Here is a 16,683-nt window from a genome sequence, read left to right as displayed (position 1 = left end):
CTATAAAATAAATAAAATTTTATTTTAAATTCTGCATGTTGATTCATATATATATATATAGAGTAAGACAAATTATATAGAACTTTAATACATTACTTTATAATTTCAATATATGAAGTAATTAAATGACGAAATTTAGTTGCAAATGATCAATATTCATGTATGAAATTCTTTGCTAATGATCCTAAATTTTCCTTTCTGATTTCATGGTGCAGAGTGGTTTATAAGTGGAGTATATAATTCCAAACTGAAAATTGATCACCTCATATGACATCAAAAAATATAAATAATTGAAAGCAGTGAAAAACTGAGGGAGGTAGTTAGAGTTCTGTACGCCATCACAGGTCATGCAATATGCTCCTGCCATCACAACAACTCATATAATATTTCTTTTCTTTCCCACTCTACTTCTTCTATGCCTAACAAATCTCTCTCTCTCTCTCTCTCATGCATGCATTGCAGTTCAACTACCAGTAATATAGTAACAGCCAAACACACCACATAAAAAGAAACATTGTGAGATAAGATTGGCTCAATTGTTGTATCCTTAATTTGTTTCTTCTTCATTGATGATCAAAAGCTCCAAAACGTACACACAAACAAGTTATCATTTTTCTTGATCTTTTTATGAGATAGAGAGATATCTGGGATGATGTGTGTGTGTGTGTATAAAATAGGGTGAAGAATGATGGCGCAGTTAACAGTTGCTATCAATAAGTAGAGTTTGTATATGGATCTTTGGCTTCACTTTTTCTATTTCAGTTTCGTTTCTTGTTCCATTCTTGTTTTGTTTTACCTACTTTGTCCAGTCAAAAGAGTTTGCATCAGAGGGGTCATAGCAAATAAGAGAGGAAACTGTTTTTGGTCAGGTATGACTAGTACTCTCTTATGATCTAGACTTGTCACTTTGTGTATATATGTGTAATATTGTGTGTGCTTGTGAGTGTACAACATAAAGAGGATGAGTTTGATTTCATAAGCATATAAACTTTGACAACACTTTATGCTTTTAATATCTTTTGATTCGCTGACAAACTCTCTAGTGGTACTATTAATTGCTGAAGGAAATATAGGATATTCTGTCTCTGTAAATCCATTGGCTTTTGTCAATCACATGCATATGCATCATCATCTCTCTCTGTGTCTTAAGTGGACAAAGCTAATGTATTGCAGGAAACATGAACATCGTGCAATATCTGATGGAGAGACTAAGACCTCTTGTGGGCTCAAAAAGCTGGGATTATTGTGTTATTTGGAAATTGAGTGAAGATCAAAGGTTATTTTAGAAAGAAAGAAAAAAACTAAATTAAGTCCATATATATATCCTTCTCTTGCAATCCTATCCTAGTTAATTAATTACAACTCTCGATTATGTTTTCGATCTTCAATTATGGTTTAGGTTTCTCAAATGGATGGATTGTTGCTGTAGTGGGGCTGAGAACACTCAAAATGGTGGAGAAGAGCTTCTTTTTCCTGTTTCTTCAATTGTTCCTTGTAGGGATGGCGTGTTTCAGCATTGCAGAACCAAAGCTTGTGATCTTCTTGCCCAATTGCCTTCTTCTGTCTCTCTGGGCTCTGGGTAAGTACTCTCTCGTGCTTACTGGTATGGAAAGAATTTATCCACGAATAAACTGCCTTTTTAGCTATCCAGTGAGATCTAGACGGTTAAGACTTCACTCGTGTGTACATTTTTTTGCACACGAAAGAGCAAGTGAACATTTCTGTATATACAAATATATCTCACTATGAATACACATGTTCATTTACAGGATTCATGCACTGACCTTAATGTCAAACCAACCCAAATGGTTGAACTTCTACAATTCAGATTCAAATGTTTCAGAAGTGAGTCCCCAGAAAAAATCTCCCTTGCATACACTAACCACTTTATACAATTAGCTGCCACTAAATTATGATCTTTTGCAGGAAAGCGTCGGGACTAGAGTTTTGATTCCCTTGCTAGGAGGACTACTTGAGCTTTTTGTTGCTAAACAAGTATAACATTCTTGCTCGTAGTTTGTTTGATCATAACTTGTTCTTTTTTTCTCAAACTCATTTGGTTTAGTGATGTGCAATTATAATTTTTCTTGTAGGTACCAGAAGATCAGCATTTCATAGATTTTATTGCAGCCCAGTGTAACATATCACTTGAGCATCAAGTCATTGATAATCCAAGCCAAATGGACACTAGCTTCCCTGCGAATATGAATACAATTATCAATGGGGTCCAATCAAAGCCATTTCTAGCAGACGGAAATGATCACAAAGATCACAGTAATTCTTTCCAGCCACCGGTTTCGCCCGCAACAGCCTTGGAGAATCTGAATCTGCCATATGACATCTCCGTTGACCGGATCCAACTGTGCGATTCTCCCATGAACTTCTTGCAACAATTCAACCACACCTCAGAAAATAGAGCCAAGAATGATTTATTATTCGAAGAAATGAGCAACTATTTTAAGCCTTCGGTAGAGGATGGATCTCAGGAGATGGATGAAATGCATAGGCAAATGATGAACAACACAGACATGAATGCTTATGTTATGGAGCCTTTAGCAAACAAGGTGCAGCAAGGGAATGATAAGGATTCAGTCAAACACGAGACGGGTCGATCAGAGTCAATCTCTGATTGCAGTGATCTGAATGATGATGAAGATGATGCCAAGTATCGGAGGAGGACTGGAAAAGAGCCTAAATCGAAAAACCTGATGGCGGAGAGGAAGAGAAGGAAGAAGCTCAATGACAGGCTCTATGCTCTTCGATCTTTGGTCCCCAAAATCTCCAAGGTACAGTATCCAAGTCTACATAATAACGTGTGTGTATCATGTTTGGTGTCTTATCTTTACCCAACAAAGCAAATAAGTGCTATAAAGAAACATTAGTATTTACTTTTGATTGCGTTGATCAACCCTTATATAAAGAGTAATGATACATAGCTCGATCAATAGTCAGACAGCTCCGACTGTTTTTATATAATGATGTCTCCTCTTGTTTCAGTTGGACAGGGCTTCTATCCTTGGTGATGCAATTGAGTTTGTAAAGGAATTGCAGAAGCAAGTAAAAGATCTCCAACATGAACTTGAAGATCAGTCAGATGATGAAGGGACTAAAAACAATGGTACAAATAGTAATCACAGCAATGGCCGATTAGAGATAGTGAACCAAAATGGATTCCATTTGGGGCCAAAACCAGAACATGAAAAGGCTCCCAATGGATTTCTTATACAGACACCTGCTGGCAGTGGTGTCGTGGACTCGTCCAAACAAAACCAAGACTTGGAAATCCCTAATGAAAAGGCACGGCAAATGGAGGTACAAATTAAAATATTGTACACTAGAAAATTTAATGGATTTTTTTTGTCAATTTTATTCTCTAATCATATTTTTTAAAATGATTAAATTTTTGTGACAATTATAGCCACAAGTTGAAGTAGCTCAACTAGATGGAAATGAGTTCTTTGTCAAGGTATTCTGTGAGCACAAGCCTGGTGGGTTTGTGAGATTGATGGAGGCTTTGAATTCTCTTGGCTTGGAAGTGACAAATGTGAATGTAACTAGCTTCAGATGTCTGGTTTCGAATGTTTTCAAAGTAGAGGTAAGAGCCTTGAACAAAAACCTCAAAATATTATGCATAAGAGCAAAAAGATAGTGATATTTTCTTTTTCCTTTTGGTGATTGCAGAAGAGGGATAGTGAAATGGTTCGAGCAGATCATGTTAGGGACTCCTTGCTCGAGATAACACGAAACCCGTCTGGGGTATGGCCCGAAGAGATGGTGAAAGCATCCGAGAATGGCAATGACAATGGCATGGATTATCATCATCACCACCACCACCACCACAACCACCATCTCCACGGGCACCAAATTGGTTCTCACCACCACCACAACCTACATCACTTTCATAACTAAGCACTCCTGGAGTTGCAATGAAGATGTCATTTTTTTTCTTTCCCCTTTCCTAGTATGAAATTATGTATGAGCTTCATAGACATGGTCTACAATAAGATTATATTAGTCCAAGTTCATAAATGTTACTCTCCTTTGATATATCAATGAATTATTAGTGATCGATGCTCAGTTTTTATGATCGCTTTCGCGCTACTGTTTTTCCCCTTTTTTGGGTAAGATAAAATTGTACTAAAGAGATGGATGTACAACCAAAAGGCCAAACAGGACATTGATTCAAAAGGCTTAAGAGAGCAACAAAAAAAACTATATTTAATGGATGGTGAAGTGCAAAAAACACTGAAGTGTACTTTTCGTAACACTTTTATCTCCTATTTAAAAATACATGTAAAAAATACCCTTATTCTTTGCACATTATGCAAAAATAACCCCAAATAAAAAATTTGACATAAATTAAGACTATAATGCGCATTTTACCATTTTACACTTCCAAACAAGCCTATACCAAACTTCCCCACTCTCTAGAATTTCCAACTCCTCTTAGGATCTCCTCTCCTCATCACACACCTTCTGTGATATCCCCGGATCTTCAAATGCGGGTTGGCCAAGCCCACACCCGAATACCCGAAGATAACAAAACAAATCGGTAATAATCGAACACAGAATACAAATATGATCAATAAGAATAAATAAACTGCTGAAAAAAAACTAAAATGATAATCCAACAATTCTTCAAGATATACTTCCATTAATAAATTCCTCTAATACAAGTAATCCTCAAATTTAAAATACAACTCGAGAATCCATAATATGTGGACCCCTGGAAAACCAAAACTAAACAATCAACGGTTTACAACTAAATACAGAAATCACAAAGGGAACTCCTATGTAGACAACCCGGAAGAATGATGTAGACAATCCCTGCTCAGCTCGAACAATCCCTACTTTTAACGAATACCTAAAAAATGATAGTGGGTTAAGCCCACAAACAAATTCTACTCTACTACAATCCGAGCAGAAACCCGATACGCAGATATATCCTAGATAACTCAACAATTACTATATAGTCCATAACTGGACTACAAGGTGGTCTCAACCTGATTAGTAGGCAACATGCAAAACGCACCGAAAGTGGACATGAGTACCTAGACCTAATAGGGTACACCTCTACCATCATAGCCAGTTATGCATCCCACTGCATATATGCTCTTTAACCATCGATCCTAAGACTCAAGCTTATATCGTGGTACCATATTTATATATATATATATATATATATATATATATATATATATATCCATCCTGATACAAAACATAAAACAACCATCTGGTGTGTCATCCAACTGATTCAGCTGACCTAACATGAAATATAAGTAGGAATTAATATTTTAGTTAATCCATTCCCTTATTCCAGAATAGGTAGGATTTAGTATTTTGAACAATCCGTTCCTAATATGCCACCGTCCCATACCAATGCATACAATCCACAAAATCCATATAATTGACAGAACAGAATAAATAGTTCATCAATTAAAATCCAGAGAATAATATAATGGAAATCAGATATCTAACTGAGTACATTATATTAAAATATTCACAAGAAATTTATAACAATCCATTTAATTTGCTAGAACAATAACAAGCAATTAAATCCTCCATAAACATTGACAGCATGCAAATCAGTAATTAAATTTCATGTTATCCTATTATCTAGCATAATAGTATAGATGAATACATTTCTGGGATTTTAACATGCTTATATAAATCATTTAACCCCCCCCCCCCCCCAATTAAAGTCCAAAATTACACTTTAACCCCTGAAGTAAAAAAATATCAGAACTACACATACTAGTGTAGTTGCAGCATGAAGCCGCTTCCCCTAAAGAGGGAGTCGGCTCTCCCTCTTGAGGAGCCAGCTCTTCCCCTTGGGGACTCCTTAGAGAGCCAACTCTCCATGAGGGAAAGCCGGCTCTCTCTCTCCTGGAGCCGGCTCTCTCCATCTTAGAGAACCGTATGCTGAACCTCTTCGTCTTCTTCGCCTCCGGCGATGTTAAACACCTCTGTAACTCTTTATTTAGGTTCTTAGGAGTTCAATCTATGTCCCGAATTTATTCAGAAATTCATCCAAACCCCAGTATGCATCATTAAAACATTTAAACCACATAATATGAAGCGATTGATATAATAAATCAATTTCAATTAGCAACACATAATGTAAGTAAAATTTTGAATTACCAAGCATACAAGATCATTTTAATGTCCGATTAAGTCCTGGAGATTATCTAGGCATGCACAGAATACAAGTCTAAGGGAAAGAGTAAGATATAGAACTTGCCTCTAGGTTTCGGATTGAAACCTTAACCTCTACTTCCTAGTTTTTTCAGCGATCATTGGCCTCCGTCGAAGTCTCCTACTGCTCTGGTTTCAACCCTCGAACAGCCCTCAATCTACCTCATTGATCTGACCTTAAGTCCTAGGCCTAAACCCTAGTTTCTTCTCTCTCAAACACTCTTTGTTTTCTCTCAAACCTCTCTGTTCTTTATCTCTGCCTCCACTGTTACGTGAATAGGGTTCTAAAACCCTTGGCAGGCACAACTTTACATATATGTAGGTTTATACAAACCCTAATCCCAACCCAATTCCAAGTCGGCTAATCATAAAATAAAAGAAAATTAAAATGTTATTACATATACATACAAGGTCCTACACGTGATAACCAAATATATATACATAATTTATAATTATATATATATATATAACCTACTAACATACTATTACTATTATTAACATCAAAAATAAATAATTAATAATAATAATACCATATCCTCTTAAACATATATACTCAAGTACATATACAACCAACCATATATGGGTAATTATCCATACCCATAAGCAAACCTTATTCAAGTAGTTCATGAGATCTAACTGTTGGTCCATTACTACTATCCAAATCCCTCCTTTTTAAACTAAAAATAAAATAAAACACACATTTAATCAAGCAAATAAAATTACATTTAAACAACCACATCATCTTTTAACAAATAATTACATACAATAATTAATTTAAAAAAACACTTAAGCACAAACTTATAATTAAATAGTTAATTCATTTAAACATATAACATGAAGCCATATAAACACATAGCCACGTAAGCAACTAAAATATAATAAAAAATAATAATAATAATTAAATCCCTTTTATATCCTTTTGAAAACTAGGGGTATTACACCTTCTCACCATCTGTCCTTCCCCATGGCCTTCTTATAGTATAATACACATATAAAACACACTTGCTACACACACACACACACACATATACATGTGGATTTCTGGGTTTAAATTAATTTTTTGTGGGTTTGCGATAGGGAGTTCAGATGGTGGCTCATCGGGAAACATGGGGGTAAGGGGCTTTGACGTGAACCTAATGCCGCCGCAGTAGTGGTGTCATCTCCGAACAGTGCGGCGTCATCGTTTCAAATGGATTTTTGCATTTACAAAGGCGGCGGATCAGATGGTGGAAACAGGAGGGACGGCGGCGGGAAATGATGTAGTCGACAAGGATGAGAACGATCTGGCTTGCAAAAAACTCCGGTGACCGTGACATCCCGCCGAATGATGAACGACCACGCAATTCGCCGCCGAAGGTAGGTACGTACTCAATGTATCAGAAGTTTTGGTAATGAAATAATTTATAAATATGCTCAAGATAGCATAAAGGTATATTATAAAAAAAGACAGCATAATGGTAAACTATATATGCTGTACAATTATGCAGACTGCAATTATATATATATATATATATATATAATTGAAGGCACCTAAAAACTTGTTAATTTTTTGGTGTTTCAAGAAAGATTTTAATTTAGATGGAGAGGGAAATAAAAAGTTGAATATTTCCCTCGATTTGATTCGCACTCCATCTCATTGCAGCTTTAAACACCAAAGCGGGTGAAGTGTGTGTTTGTGTTAAAACTTAAAAGCTAGATTAATTAGAGCCATTTGATTTTGTTCTGTATTCATTGAATTTAACTTATTCAAAGCCATGGCTAGTCTGGGTCTGTTTGAAGAGTCTTGTTCCTACAAAAAACAGTGTCCAAACTGCAATCTGGGAAGTCCCCAGAGTTTTCATGCTGATCGTGAAACTGAAGCCCAAGAAACTGAATTGGGTTTCGCAGAGGTGGGCCGAAGTCATCACCGGAGCTTGGCCAAACTTGAGCTTTCCGTTGGTTAATCAAGTTGTTGAGTCTTTTAAGATTGCTGAACTTTTAAACAAAACTCTTGCCAGAACTGGATCAGTTCAGTCATGTTGTTCGTCGTTGCTGAATATTCAGTACGTGCTCACCCTTGAATCTTTTCTCGTCGATCCTCTCATAGCCATCGGAACTATTTAGCGTAATTTTGGTTTTCGCCGGCTTCAATGGAGATTTTAAGTGACCACAGTTTGGGAATTTTTTTTAAAAAAAGATGGTTTTGGGTACCCTTTTAGTCATTTCACATAATTTTATTTTTTTATATATATTATAAAATATGTAACTAAGGGCATTTTAGTCTAATTTTATCTTAAATGGGTAAAGAGGACCTATTTGCACAAATATCATAGTTTAGGGGCTTTTTTGCACGTAAGGGGTACAATATGCACTGTAAGCATACTTCAGGGGTGTTTTCTGCACTTCACCCATTTAATGAAGGGCAAATTTCACGAAACCCCCAATACTATCACTTTCTTTATCAAATACCCTCAACCTACTTTAGAAAACCCCCCAACACTATGAAAATTGATCACATTGCACCATGTCTGTGATAAAAGGACGAAACTATCCTTCTGATATACCAAATCAATTAAAAAAGCCAAAATAGGTATTTTACCAATAACTAAAATACCCTTGGTGACATTTAAGTCACCAAATCACAAAACGACCGCCTCTTGAGTCGTCTCCGGCTATAGAAGGTCCTTCGTCAATCAATAGGCCTTTGTCTGAAGAACCTGCAACTATACCTTCTACACCAAACAGCACTGCTTTCAACATACTCGACGTCAGATCAATCATTGTTGGTTTGTTTAGCGTCGCTTTGGTTGCCTTTAATTGATCGGAGGTTTCTCTCTAGACGTAAATCGCGCCGAAAGGTGGCGGCTCTGCCTCTTCTTAATGGCACTCATCCCCATCTCCAACTACCGGCAATTCCACATACTGGATGGCCGCAAGCAGTCCTCGTCGCTGATTGCGTTGCACCCACCACCAAAATCAGCAACGTTAAACCCTGTGGGGTGGTACTCCAAGCTTCGGAACTGAAACCCATCTTCGAAATTGACCTTCATCCGACCTAGTCACGACAGCCATCACCATGCCCAGCTCCCTGCCATCGCCACCACCGGTCATATCACAGTCAGCAGGAGCCATTCAAAGCCGAGTCATCCATGGCCGAACCAGCCGCTACCAACAGTCGAGCTCGCCGCTATTCCGCGCTCTCTGCTGTGAGCCGTCCCGTCATCTCTGATTGCCGTCACCGGAAATCCTTTTACGTCGCTCTCTGCCGCCTCTCTGTAGGTATTCTCAACTTCATCATTACACCACATACATTATGACGTCTTCACCACCGGCGCAGCCATCTGACGTCGCTCTCACCACCACCCTCTTCCGTTGCTCTCTGTGCATCGTCAACACCACCAAAGCCCACATACTTTGCATCCTCTGCCAATTCTCCATCGATCTCAGCTCCTCTCTTTCACCTCCCTGGCCGACGAAGTCATCACACAACGTTTACTTTCTCTCTCTAAAACTATTCTCTCTGTATACATATTGCTCTGTCCATATCAACACACAAAACACAGTCGTTTTGTGCTTTGGTGACTTAAATGTCACCAAGGGTATTTTAGTTATTGGCAAAATACCTATTTTACCTTTTTTAATTGATTTGGTATATCAGAAGGGTAGTTTCGTCCTTTTATCACAGACATGGTGTAATGTGATCAATTTTCATAATGTTGAGGGTTTTTTAAAGTAGGTTGGGGGTATTTGATAAAAAAAGTGACAGTATTGGGGGTTTCGTGAAATTCGTCCTTTAATGAATGATCGAAAATCTTGATTAGTTACTCAGGATGGGAAATCCCAGTCAGCTGCAAGAATTCTAAGAGAAGGGTTATGAGCTATGACTTGTGACTCGAGAGGGAATCGGAATCTCTCATGTGTCATAAGAAGTCTCGTGCCAATGCAACAACTTTACATCACTTATACAATAATTATCTTAAATCATTTATACAAAAGTTAACTTTATATTGTGTTTCGTAATATATGTATTATGTTCCTTATAGCAATACAGGACCCGTTTAATTAATCAGCAAAAATAGAGTAAATAAAATAAATTAGTGTCATACTTTCAAACCCAAGTAATTGCTTAACGGTAACGTTTCTGTTTGTTGAGCTTATTTTTATTTCAAAAACAACATTTTAGACACTTTCTTTCCTGTAAAAATTTAAATTACACTTTAGACAACTAACCAGCTCAACTTGTTCATACAAGTGAGAGCAGAATTGAAGACAATATATACAAATGGCTATTTTGTATTTTTTAAGAATCAATAAATTATTTCTCAAACCTTCAAACAAATATCAAGAAGAAAAAATACAACAAAAACATTATTTTTATTTCAGTGTAAATTAGGAGTACTAGTTTACCTTGAAATAAATGAATTGTGAATCCCAAAGGTTAATTTAAATGGATAAGTTATTTGTCCTGATGCCTCACAAAACATCACAATCTTAAAATTCACTTTCCTTGAATGCAAACAATTAGTGGAGAGGGGAGTCACTAGTATCCAATAGAGAAAAAAAAAATGTGATTCTAGAATTAGAATTTAAAACAATCTAAATATTCAAGTTTGAACTTAAATGTTCAAATTTGTGATTACTTAAAAAAATTCCTTCATAAAAAAATAAAAAGTCAAATACTTAATTTTTAATCTCATTAAATAGCTCAGGACGGTGTATTTCGAGATTGGACGTTATTAAGCAGACCACTTAAAGGGCCTACATCATATCTTCATTGACATTGTAAGACGGCCCACGAAAAATTAGGTTCAAGCCCAAGACTTGTACCATAAGTCGCACAAATTGACGCAGACTTGCTAGACATTACTGCTTGGACAACAAGTCCATTTTGCTTGTCTGAAAAGTTAAAATCCAAAACCCTAAGACCATAAATCAAAACCTCTGAAACCTCATCGTCCTCTCACCTTCGAAGCTCTCTCTCACACTCTCTCTCATTCTATATATATATATATTGTGTATATATTATCAATGGCATTTACTGGAGGGCGATTCAAGGAGCTATTCAAGAAATACGGCAAGGTCGCATTGGGCGTGCACTTCTCAGTCTCAGCAGCCTCTGTCGCAGGCCTGTATGTCGCTATCAAGAACAATGTCGATGTCGAATCGATGCTCGAAAAGGTCGGTATGGGAGGTGTCTCCACCACCAAAGCAGAGGAACCCAACACCCAGCAACTGCCCCAAACAAATTCCGAGATGACCAATGGGTACATTCTCGATGAAGCACCGCGAGGTCAGGAAACTACGACGGCGACTAAGAAGAGGAATCGGACGGCTGAGTTGGCTGCTTCTAGTGGTGGGGCTCTCGCTCTGGCTGTTCTTTGTAATAAGGCTCTGTTTCCGGTTAGGGTTCCGATCACTATCGCTCTCACGCCGCCGATTTCGAGGTTCTTAGCGAGGCGTCAGATTATCAAGAACAGTGTATGATATTGCCTTTTACTGTCTTAACCTCTCTTTTTTGCATTATATTGTAGTGTTTTATGATAGAAGTGGAAGTTGTGAACCTTATGGATTATCAAAGGAAAATAAGAGATGGGAACTTTATAATGTCCAGAAATTCTAATTATATGATGTTTTAAAATTGTTTAATTTGATAAGGGTTTTAGTGGATAATGTTCAATTGTTTATTGTATCAATTGTATGTTGAATCGCGTTATTTTGACTAAAACATGAAGATTAAGTGTTTGGTTGCCTTCAATTTGATTACCAATGAATTAAAAGGAGTAAGAACAGCTGGTTAAACAGATGTGTTTTGGCCCTTTGGGTTCCTACTAATATTGTCATTTTTTCTTAATTTTAAAATTTCTAAGTGTTTTAGTTGTAAGGAAATTGAGTAGTGAGGACAGAGAAAGGAAAAGGAGAGAGCATCTTCTTTACTTGTTTGATAGTTTTTGAGGAGGGAAAAGAAACGAGGGATGGTGAGCACTCTTCGGCCCTACTTCTGTTTTCCTCCCAAAAGTGGGAGAAAGTAAAGCAAAAACAAAAAATATGAGTTGCTTATTTCTGGTTTTGCATTTAGTTGTTATTAGAAGTGATTTTCTATTTTGCTTATTTCTGGTTTTGCATTTAGTTGTTATTAGAAGTGATTTTCTATTTTAACTTTCCTCTAACAAAATAAAACATCTCCGTTCATTTCCCTCCTTATAAACTCCCTTACGAGGGTTGGAGGAGGTTGTCACCTTCTCTTTGTGTTCTCTCCTAAAACTCCCAAAGAAGTGGAGGAGATATTACATTCCTTAACCTTCTTTTCTCTTTCCTCATATGATAAATGGTGTTCTTGTTTTTTCCTTCACTAAAAACCTCCCAAACAAAAGAATGAAAAGAGGGCTAGATTTTCTTATGTCTGAAGAAGTTATGTTTCTTGTTATGTTAGACTTCTTCATTTGAGGAGTCTCCCATACTGTTAGAATAGAGAGATCTAGGTATGTGGTTGTAATGCAACCCTTGGTGTTAACTTTGACAATTTGACCATTAACTTGATGTAGGAATTTCTGAAAGAAGTGTTAAACTGGTGTTGTTGTCCTCGTTCACACACATACTCGTCTCGTTGTTTTCATGGTGCATTTCACAGGGTGCACTCCCTGGATGGCTTTTGTCGTTTACTTGTATCTATTAATAGATATGTATCTAGTCCAATTTGATCCAAGAAAAACCCCATTGAATATGCAGAGTGTAGAAACTAGAAACTATACATTGGTTGGCAGTTGATTTTGTTATGTCCCAAAAGGTTTATATATATATATATATATATGCTTTGGTTAATAGAGCTGTTTAACCAAACTGTAAAGTCAATAAGTAAACAGTTTTTTAAGTTTTTGAAATTGTGAAAAGCACTAGCAACATTAGAGAGTTTCAAATTGCAAAATTAGGGTAATTTACTTATTTTATTCATATTGTACGTGTAGATTATTAATGATTTTAGCATATCTACTTGTATTTTATTTTATTTTTTAAAAACTATATATTGTGAGATGTTGTGCACGAATGCTTCTTCCTATTGAGAATTTTATTTTTATTTTTTTCATAATAATTGAAATTTTAAAAAATGAGGAGATGACTGTTGTTTAGTTTGCTGTAGAAAATATTAATGAGGCTGAGATTTTTTGAGTAATGTTTGGTGTTTGATCTTTAAAAAAAAAAAGAAACTTTGATTTTTATCATCAGTCCATACATTTGTGATGGACCAGAAAATTGATGCCTGTAGGTGTAGAGCACCCTCAATATCATCTATATTTGCAAGAACATATGTCTTTTTATATAAACATTCTTATGCATCTTATATTTAATTTTTGTTATTTTTATTTCAACTTTTATGCATTTATACAATGTATGTATCAAAAAATATCATCCATTGTCTGGACCCTGAGTTTTATCACCAATACTGATTTATCTTGAGAACTCTCAGAACTATGCACAACAAAAAATCTAAATCCTTGGTGCCATGTCCAATGCAGGAAGAAATCAGTTGGTTCGTAAACAAATTAGTAGCATGCTATTAGATATAAAATAATTAAATGAATAACATAATTTTCCTTGTACTGAAGTACATGAGTAACATAATTCTTATCAATTTTGTTATTTGCACAGATGTAATGGTGTGAGGGACAGGCCTTTATTCCCCTACTCTTCCGGTAGTATAATGTCGTGAATGAGTAATAGGGTTCATGTCATAACTTGGACTAATACCATAAGGAGAAATATTTTTGTTGGGAACATAGCTCTAGCTTAGTTTTTATCTCAGATTTTTAATAATTTGTTGAATGACATAGTATACAGCATGTTAACCTCATGGCTTTAATGGATATTGAATAATGGCATTTTTCAATGCATAACATGTAAAATGCATAAAAGAAGGGTCATTAAGCAGTCTGGTCTCTGTTAATTGAGGGTGCTGGAAGGTAATTCAAGCTATCTATCTATTATCCAACATATTATTACTTATATGATATGCTTATAATGCTTTTATATTTGTAGATACTATCCTCAAGTCAGTTTAGGTTAACAGCTCAAGACACTGAAATTAGAGAAGAATTAAAATAAGAAATCAGACACAACGACAACATACATTTAGTAATAAAAGGAAGAAAATATATTATATACTTGTGATGAAAATATTTTTGGATTAGGTTTGTGTTTAGTGCCTTACTTGTAAAAGAAAGAACAGGATGGATAAGGCCTTTGATTGTGACTCAGAGGTCCTGTGTTCAATTCCTGAGGCATCAAAAACCTTCTTCCTAGACTTACCTAATGCCCATGGTTTGGAATGATTGAGGGTATCCGAAGGGATTAGTCACCCCAGCGGAAGGGGATTTGGACACGGACAACCCTCCATAAAGGAGGAAGAAGATGAAGGATTCATAAAAGAATATCAGAGTAGTAGAAAAGATACAGAAGAAAGATTATAAGATTTGGGGGGTTTTGCTCAAATTACAGAAACTGACTGAAGCAATTACTTAGAAATGTATTTCTGTTTGTTGTACTGCAGCAGTACTGTCTGTATGTTGCTGTAGGAAACTGTTCATGCTACAGCAATTGTTATTTTTATGTGCTTTTAGATGTATAGCTTAGATTGTAAGATATTAATAGATAGTATTAAGGACTATTACCATATAACACACAGAAGTTAGGGTCGTCGTTTGGTCCAATGGTAAAGCTCGGATTGGCAATTCTGGTTTGAGTGTGAGAGCCACTTTGTTCACATGTTAGGTCTATCTCCACTCTTTCCACCCATAGGTAATACCAACACCGAATGATGGTTGTATGTATGTGAATATATGCATACATATATAAGTTATAATCAGCATTCTGAACCTGGTGAAAGGTAAAAAAAAATTATTGTCAAACGTGAAAAAAAAAAAAAAATTCACTTTGTGGAAACAATATCAAAGTTAGGACCGTACCTAATCCACCCCTTCCGAGCACTTTTGGTTGGTCGGACCAACACTCACTGAGTAATAGCTTTTCTTTTTTCCTATTTTTCTTTTACTTGTATGCTATTCTTTAAGGAAATAAAATCTCCTTTCTAGGCCCGTGGAACCAGAAGACCAGCACTTGGTTGTGTTTAAATCTTGTTCTTTCTCTTGGGAAGTTTCCTTCAATTTGACTACTGCTCTCTTAGTCCTGAAGAATGTGATTAAGATCAAGGCTAGGCTTCGCTTTGTAGATATTCTAAGCTTTGCTCATCAGAGCAATGCTCTTTCAATTTTCTTCCCAATCTTCATTTGTCCTTGTACCAGTAATATTATAAGCCTAGCAGGCCTATTTCCCCCAAATAAGCCTACCGCATACATAGCTTGGTAAAGACACCAGAACTTATCCTACTCAACCCTGGAATTCTTTTTTCTGCACTCTGGAGTAACTTCTAAAAAATGAACAATCATAGCAATTTTAGAAATCGTGATCCATCTGTTGATTGTTCCACATCAAATAAGCGTTCAAAGTTTTGTTGTTATGGCAGGGTATGGTTTAATTGATATTAAGACCAACGGGAGTGCTATGGAGATGCGTGGAATCATGATTTTGATCACTTGAAGCTCCATTTGCCAATGATTCAACTATGGAAGGATTAATAATGTGATCTGATGTTTACCTAATGCTACTTGTTTTATGTATGATCTCACAATGACTTGTCCCTTCCCATTGCCGCGCAGCTTGATCCTTTTTGAATCTCACAGCCCTTTATGGAAGTGTTTTTTTAATTTTTTTTTTTCACTAGAGCTTTTTGGTGCTTTCCATCTTCTCATCGAGACAGTGAGAGGTTGTGAAGCTCGGCGGACTACTATAATCTTTTTTGCTTGAGCCATCAGACTCAGCTATGGAATATGATATTTATGTGTTCATCATTTTTATTGTCGTTCATTTGCATCATGAGTTTGAAATTCATAGCTACACTGTTTGTTTGCATCCTTTGGTTTCTTTAAGTTGTGGTGGCATGTAGCGATGAATTTCAAACTTATAAATATATATATATATATATATGTAGCTATGCATTTCAAAAGTCCACCTTTGTTGTCATTGGTTGAAGAGTTCCGCAATATATGTGATTTTATTGAACCGAAATCCTTTTTTTTTCCTGCTAATTGAGTCATTTCACGGGCAAGCAAAAACTCTTCAACCATAATTTTGATTAACTCGACATTAAGGGACTTACTGCGGATAGCACAGGCCCGGGAAAGGAAGATAAGAGTTCCCTCAACAGAAGAGCAAGCTGGATATCCATTAGACGGACGTTTTTTAGATGGAAAAACGACCGAGGAAAGAGTCCATAAACGAACGAGAATGGCCATGGAAGCCATGTTTGATTTCGGAAGCTTTGTAATTGATTGGACTTGGAAATCTGAATGTTTTACTTTCACTGTAAAGGAGACTTAGCATCCAAATTCTAATGTTTTTACTTGAATCATCACCTTAAGAGATATTAACATCGGATTACAAATTGGAGGAGATAATAAT

General features: G+C 36.2%; 2 protein-coding genes across 2 annotated transcripts; both read left to right on the top strand.

The window, feature by feature from the left end:
- Positions 1-1,178: 1,178 nt before the first annotated feature.
- LOC132295698 (transcription factor ABORTED MICROSPORES) lies at positions 1,179-7,346 on the top strand. The gene is made up of 9 exons (XM_059793991.1): positions 1,179-1,276; positions 1,400-1,579; positions 1,770-1,845; positions 1,927-1,995; positions 2,094-2,786; positions 2,998-3,312; positions 3,419-3,595; positions 3,682-3,868; positions 7,273-7,346. Exons 1-9 carry the CDS (start codon positions 1,179-1,181, stop codon positions 7,344-7,346), a joined length of 1,869 nt encoding a protein of 622 aa, XP_059649974.1.
- Positions 7,347-11,019: 3,673 nt separating this feature from the next.
- LOC132293835 (uncharacterized) lies at positions 11,020-16,073 on the top strand. Its single transcript, XM_059791478.1, has 2 exons — positions 11,020-11,652; positions 15,689-16,073. Exons 1-2 carry the CDS (start codon positions 11,203-11,205, stop codon positions 15,698-15,700), a joined length of 462 nt encoding a protein of 153 aa, XP_059647461.1. The 5' UTR covers positions 11,020-11,202; the 3' UTR covers positions 15,701-16,073.
- Positions 16,074-16,683: the final 610 nt, after the last annotated feature.

Source organism: Cornus florida, unplaced genomic scaffold (genome assembly GCF_030987335.1).
Source record: "Cornus florida cultivar Cherokee Brave unplaced genomic scaffold, ASM3098733v1 CherokeeBrave_3.0.0_Hap2_Chr02, whole genome shotgun sequence".
Classification (NCBI taxonomy): domain Eukaryota; kingdom Viridiplantae; phylum Streptophyta; class Magnoliopsida; order Cornales; family Cornaceae; genus Cornus; species Cornus florida.
Note: the sequence above shows the minus strand (reverse complement) of the source record. Positions and strands in the feature narration are given on the sequence as shown.

Coding starts and splice junctions, on each gene's coding strand:
- LOC132295698 (XM_059793991.1), top strand. CDS start 1,179: ATGAACATCGTGCAATATCTGATGGAGAGACTAAGACCTCTTGTGGGC. Junction 1,580..1,769: donor TCTGTCTCTCTGGGCTCTGG/GTAAGTACTCTC, acceptor GTTCATTTACAG/GATTCATGCACTGACCTTAA. Junction 3,869..7,272: donor TCTCCACGGGCACCAAATTG/GTTCTCACCACC, acceptor GGTTTGCGATAG/GGAGTTCAGATGGTGGCTCA.
- LOC132293835 (XM_059791478.1), top strand. CDS start 11,203: ATGGCATTTACTGGAGGGCGATTCAAGGAGCTATTCAAGAAATACGGC.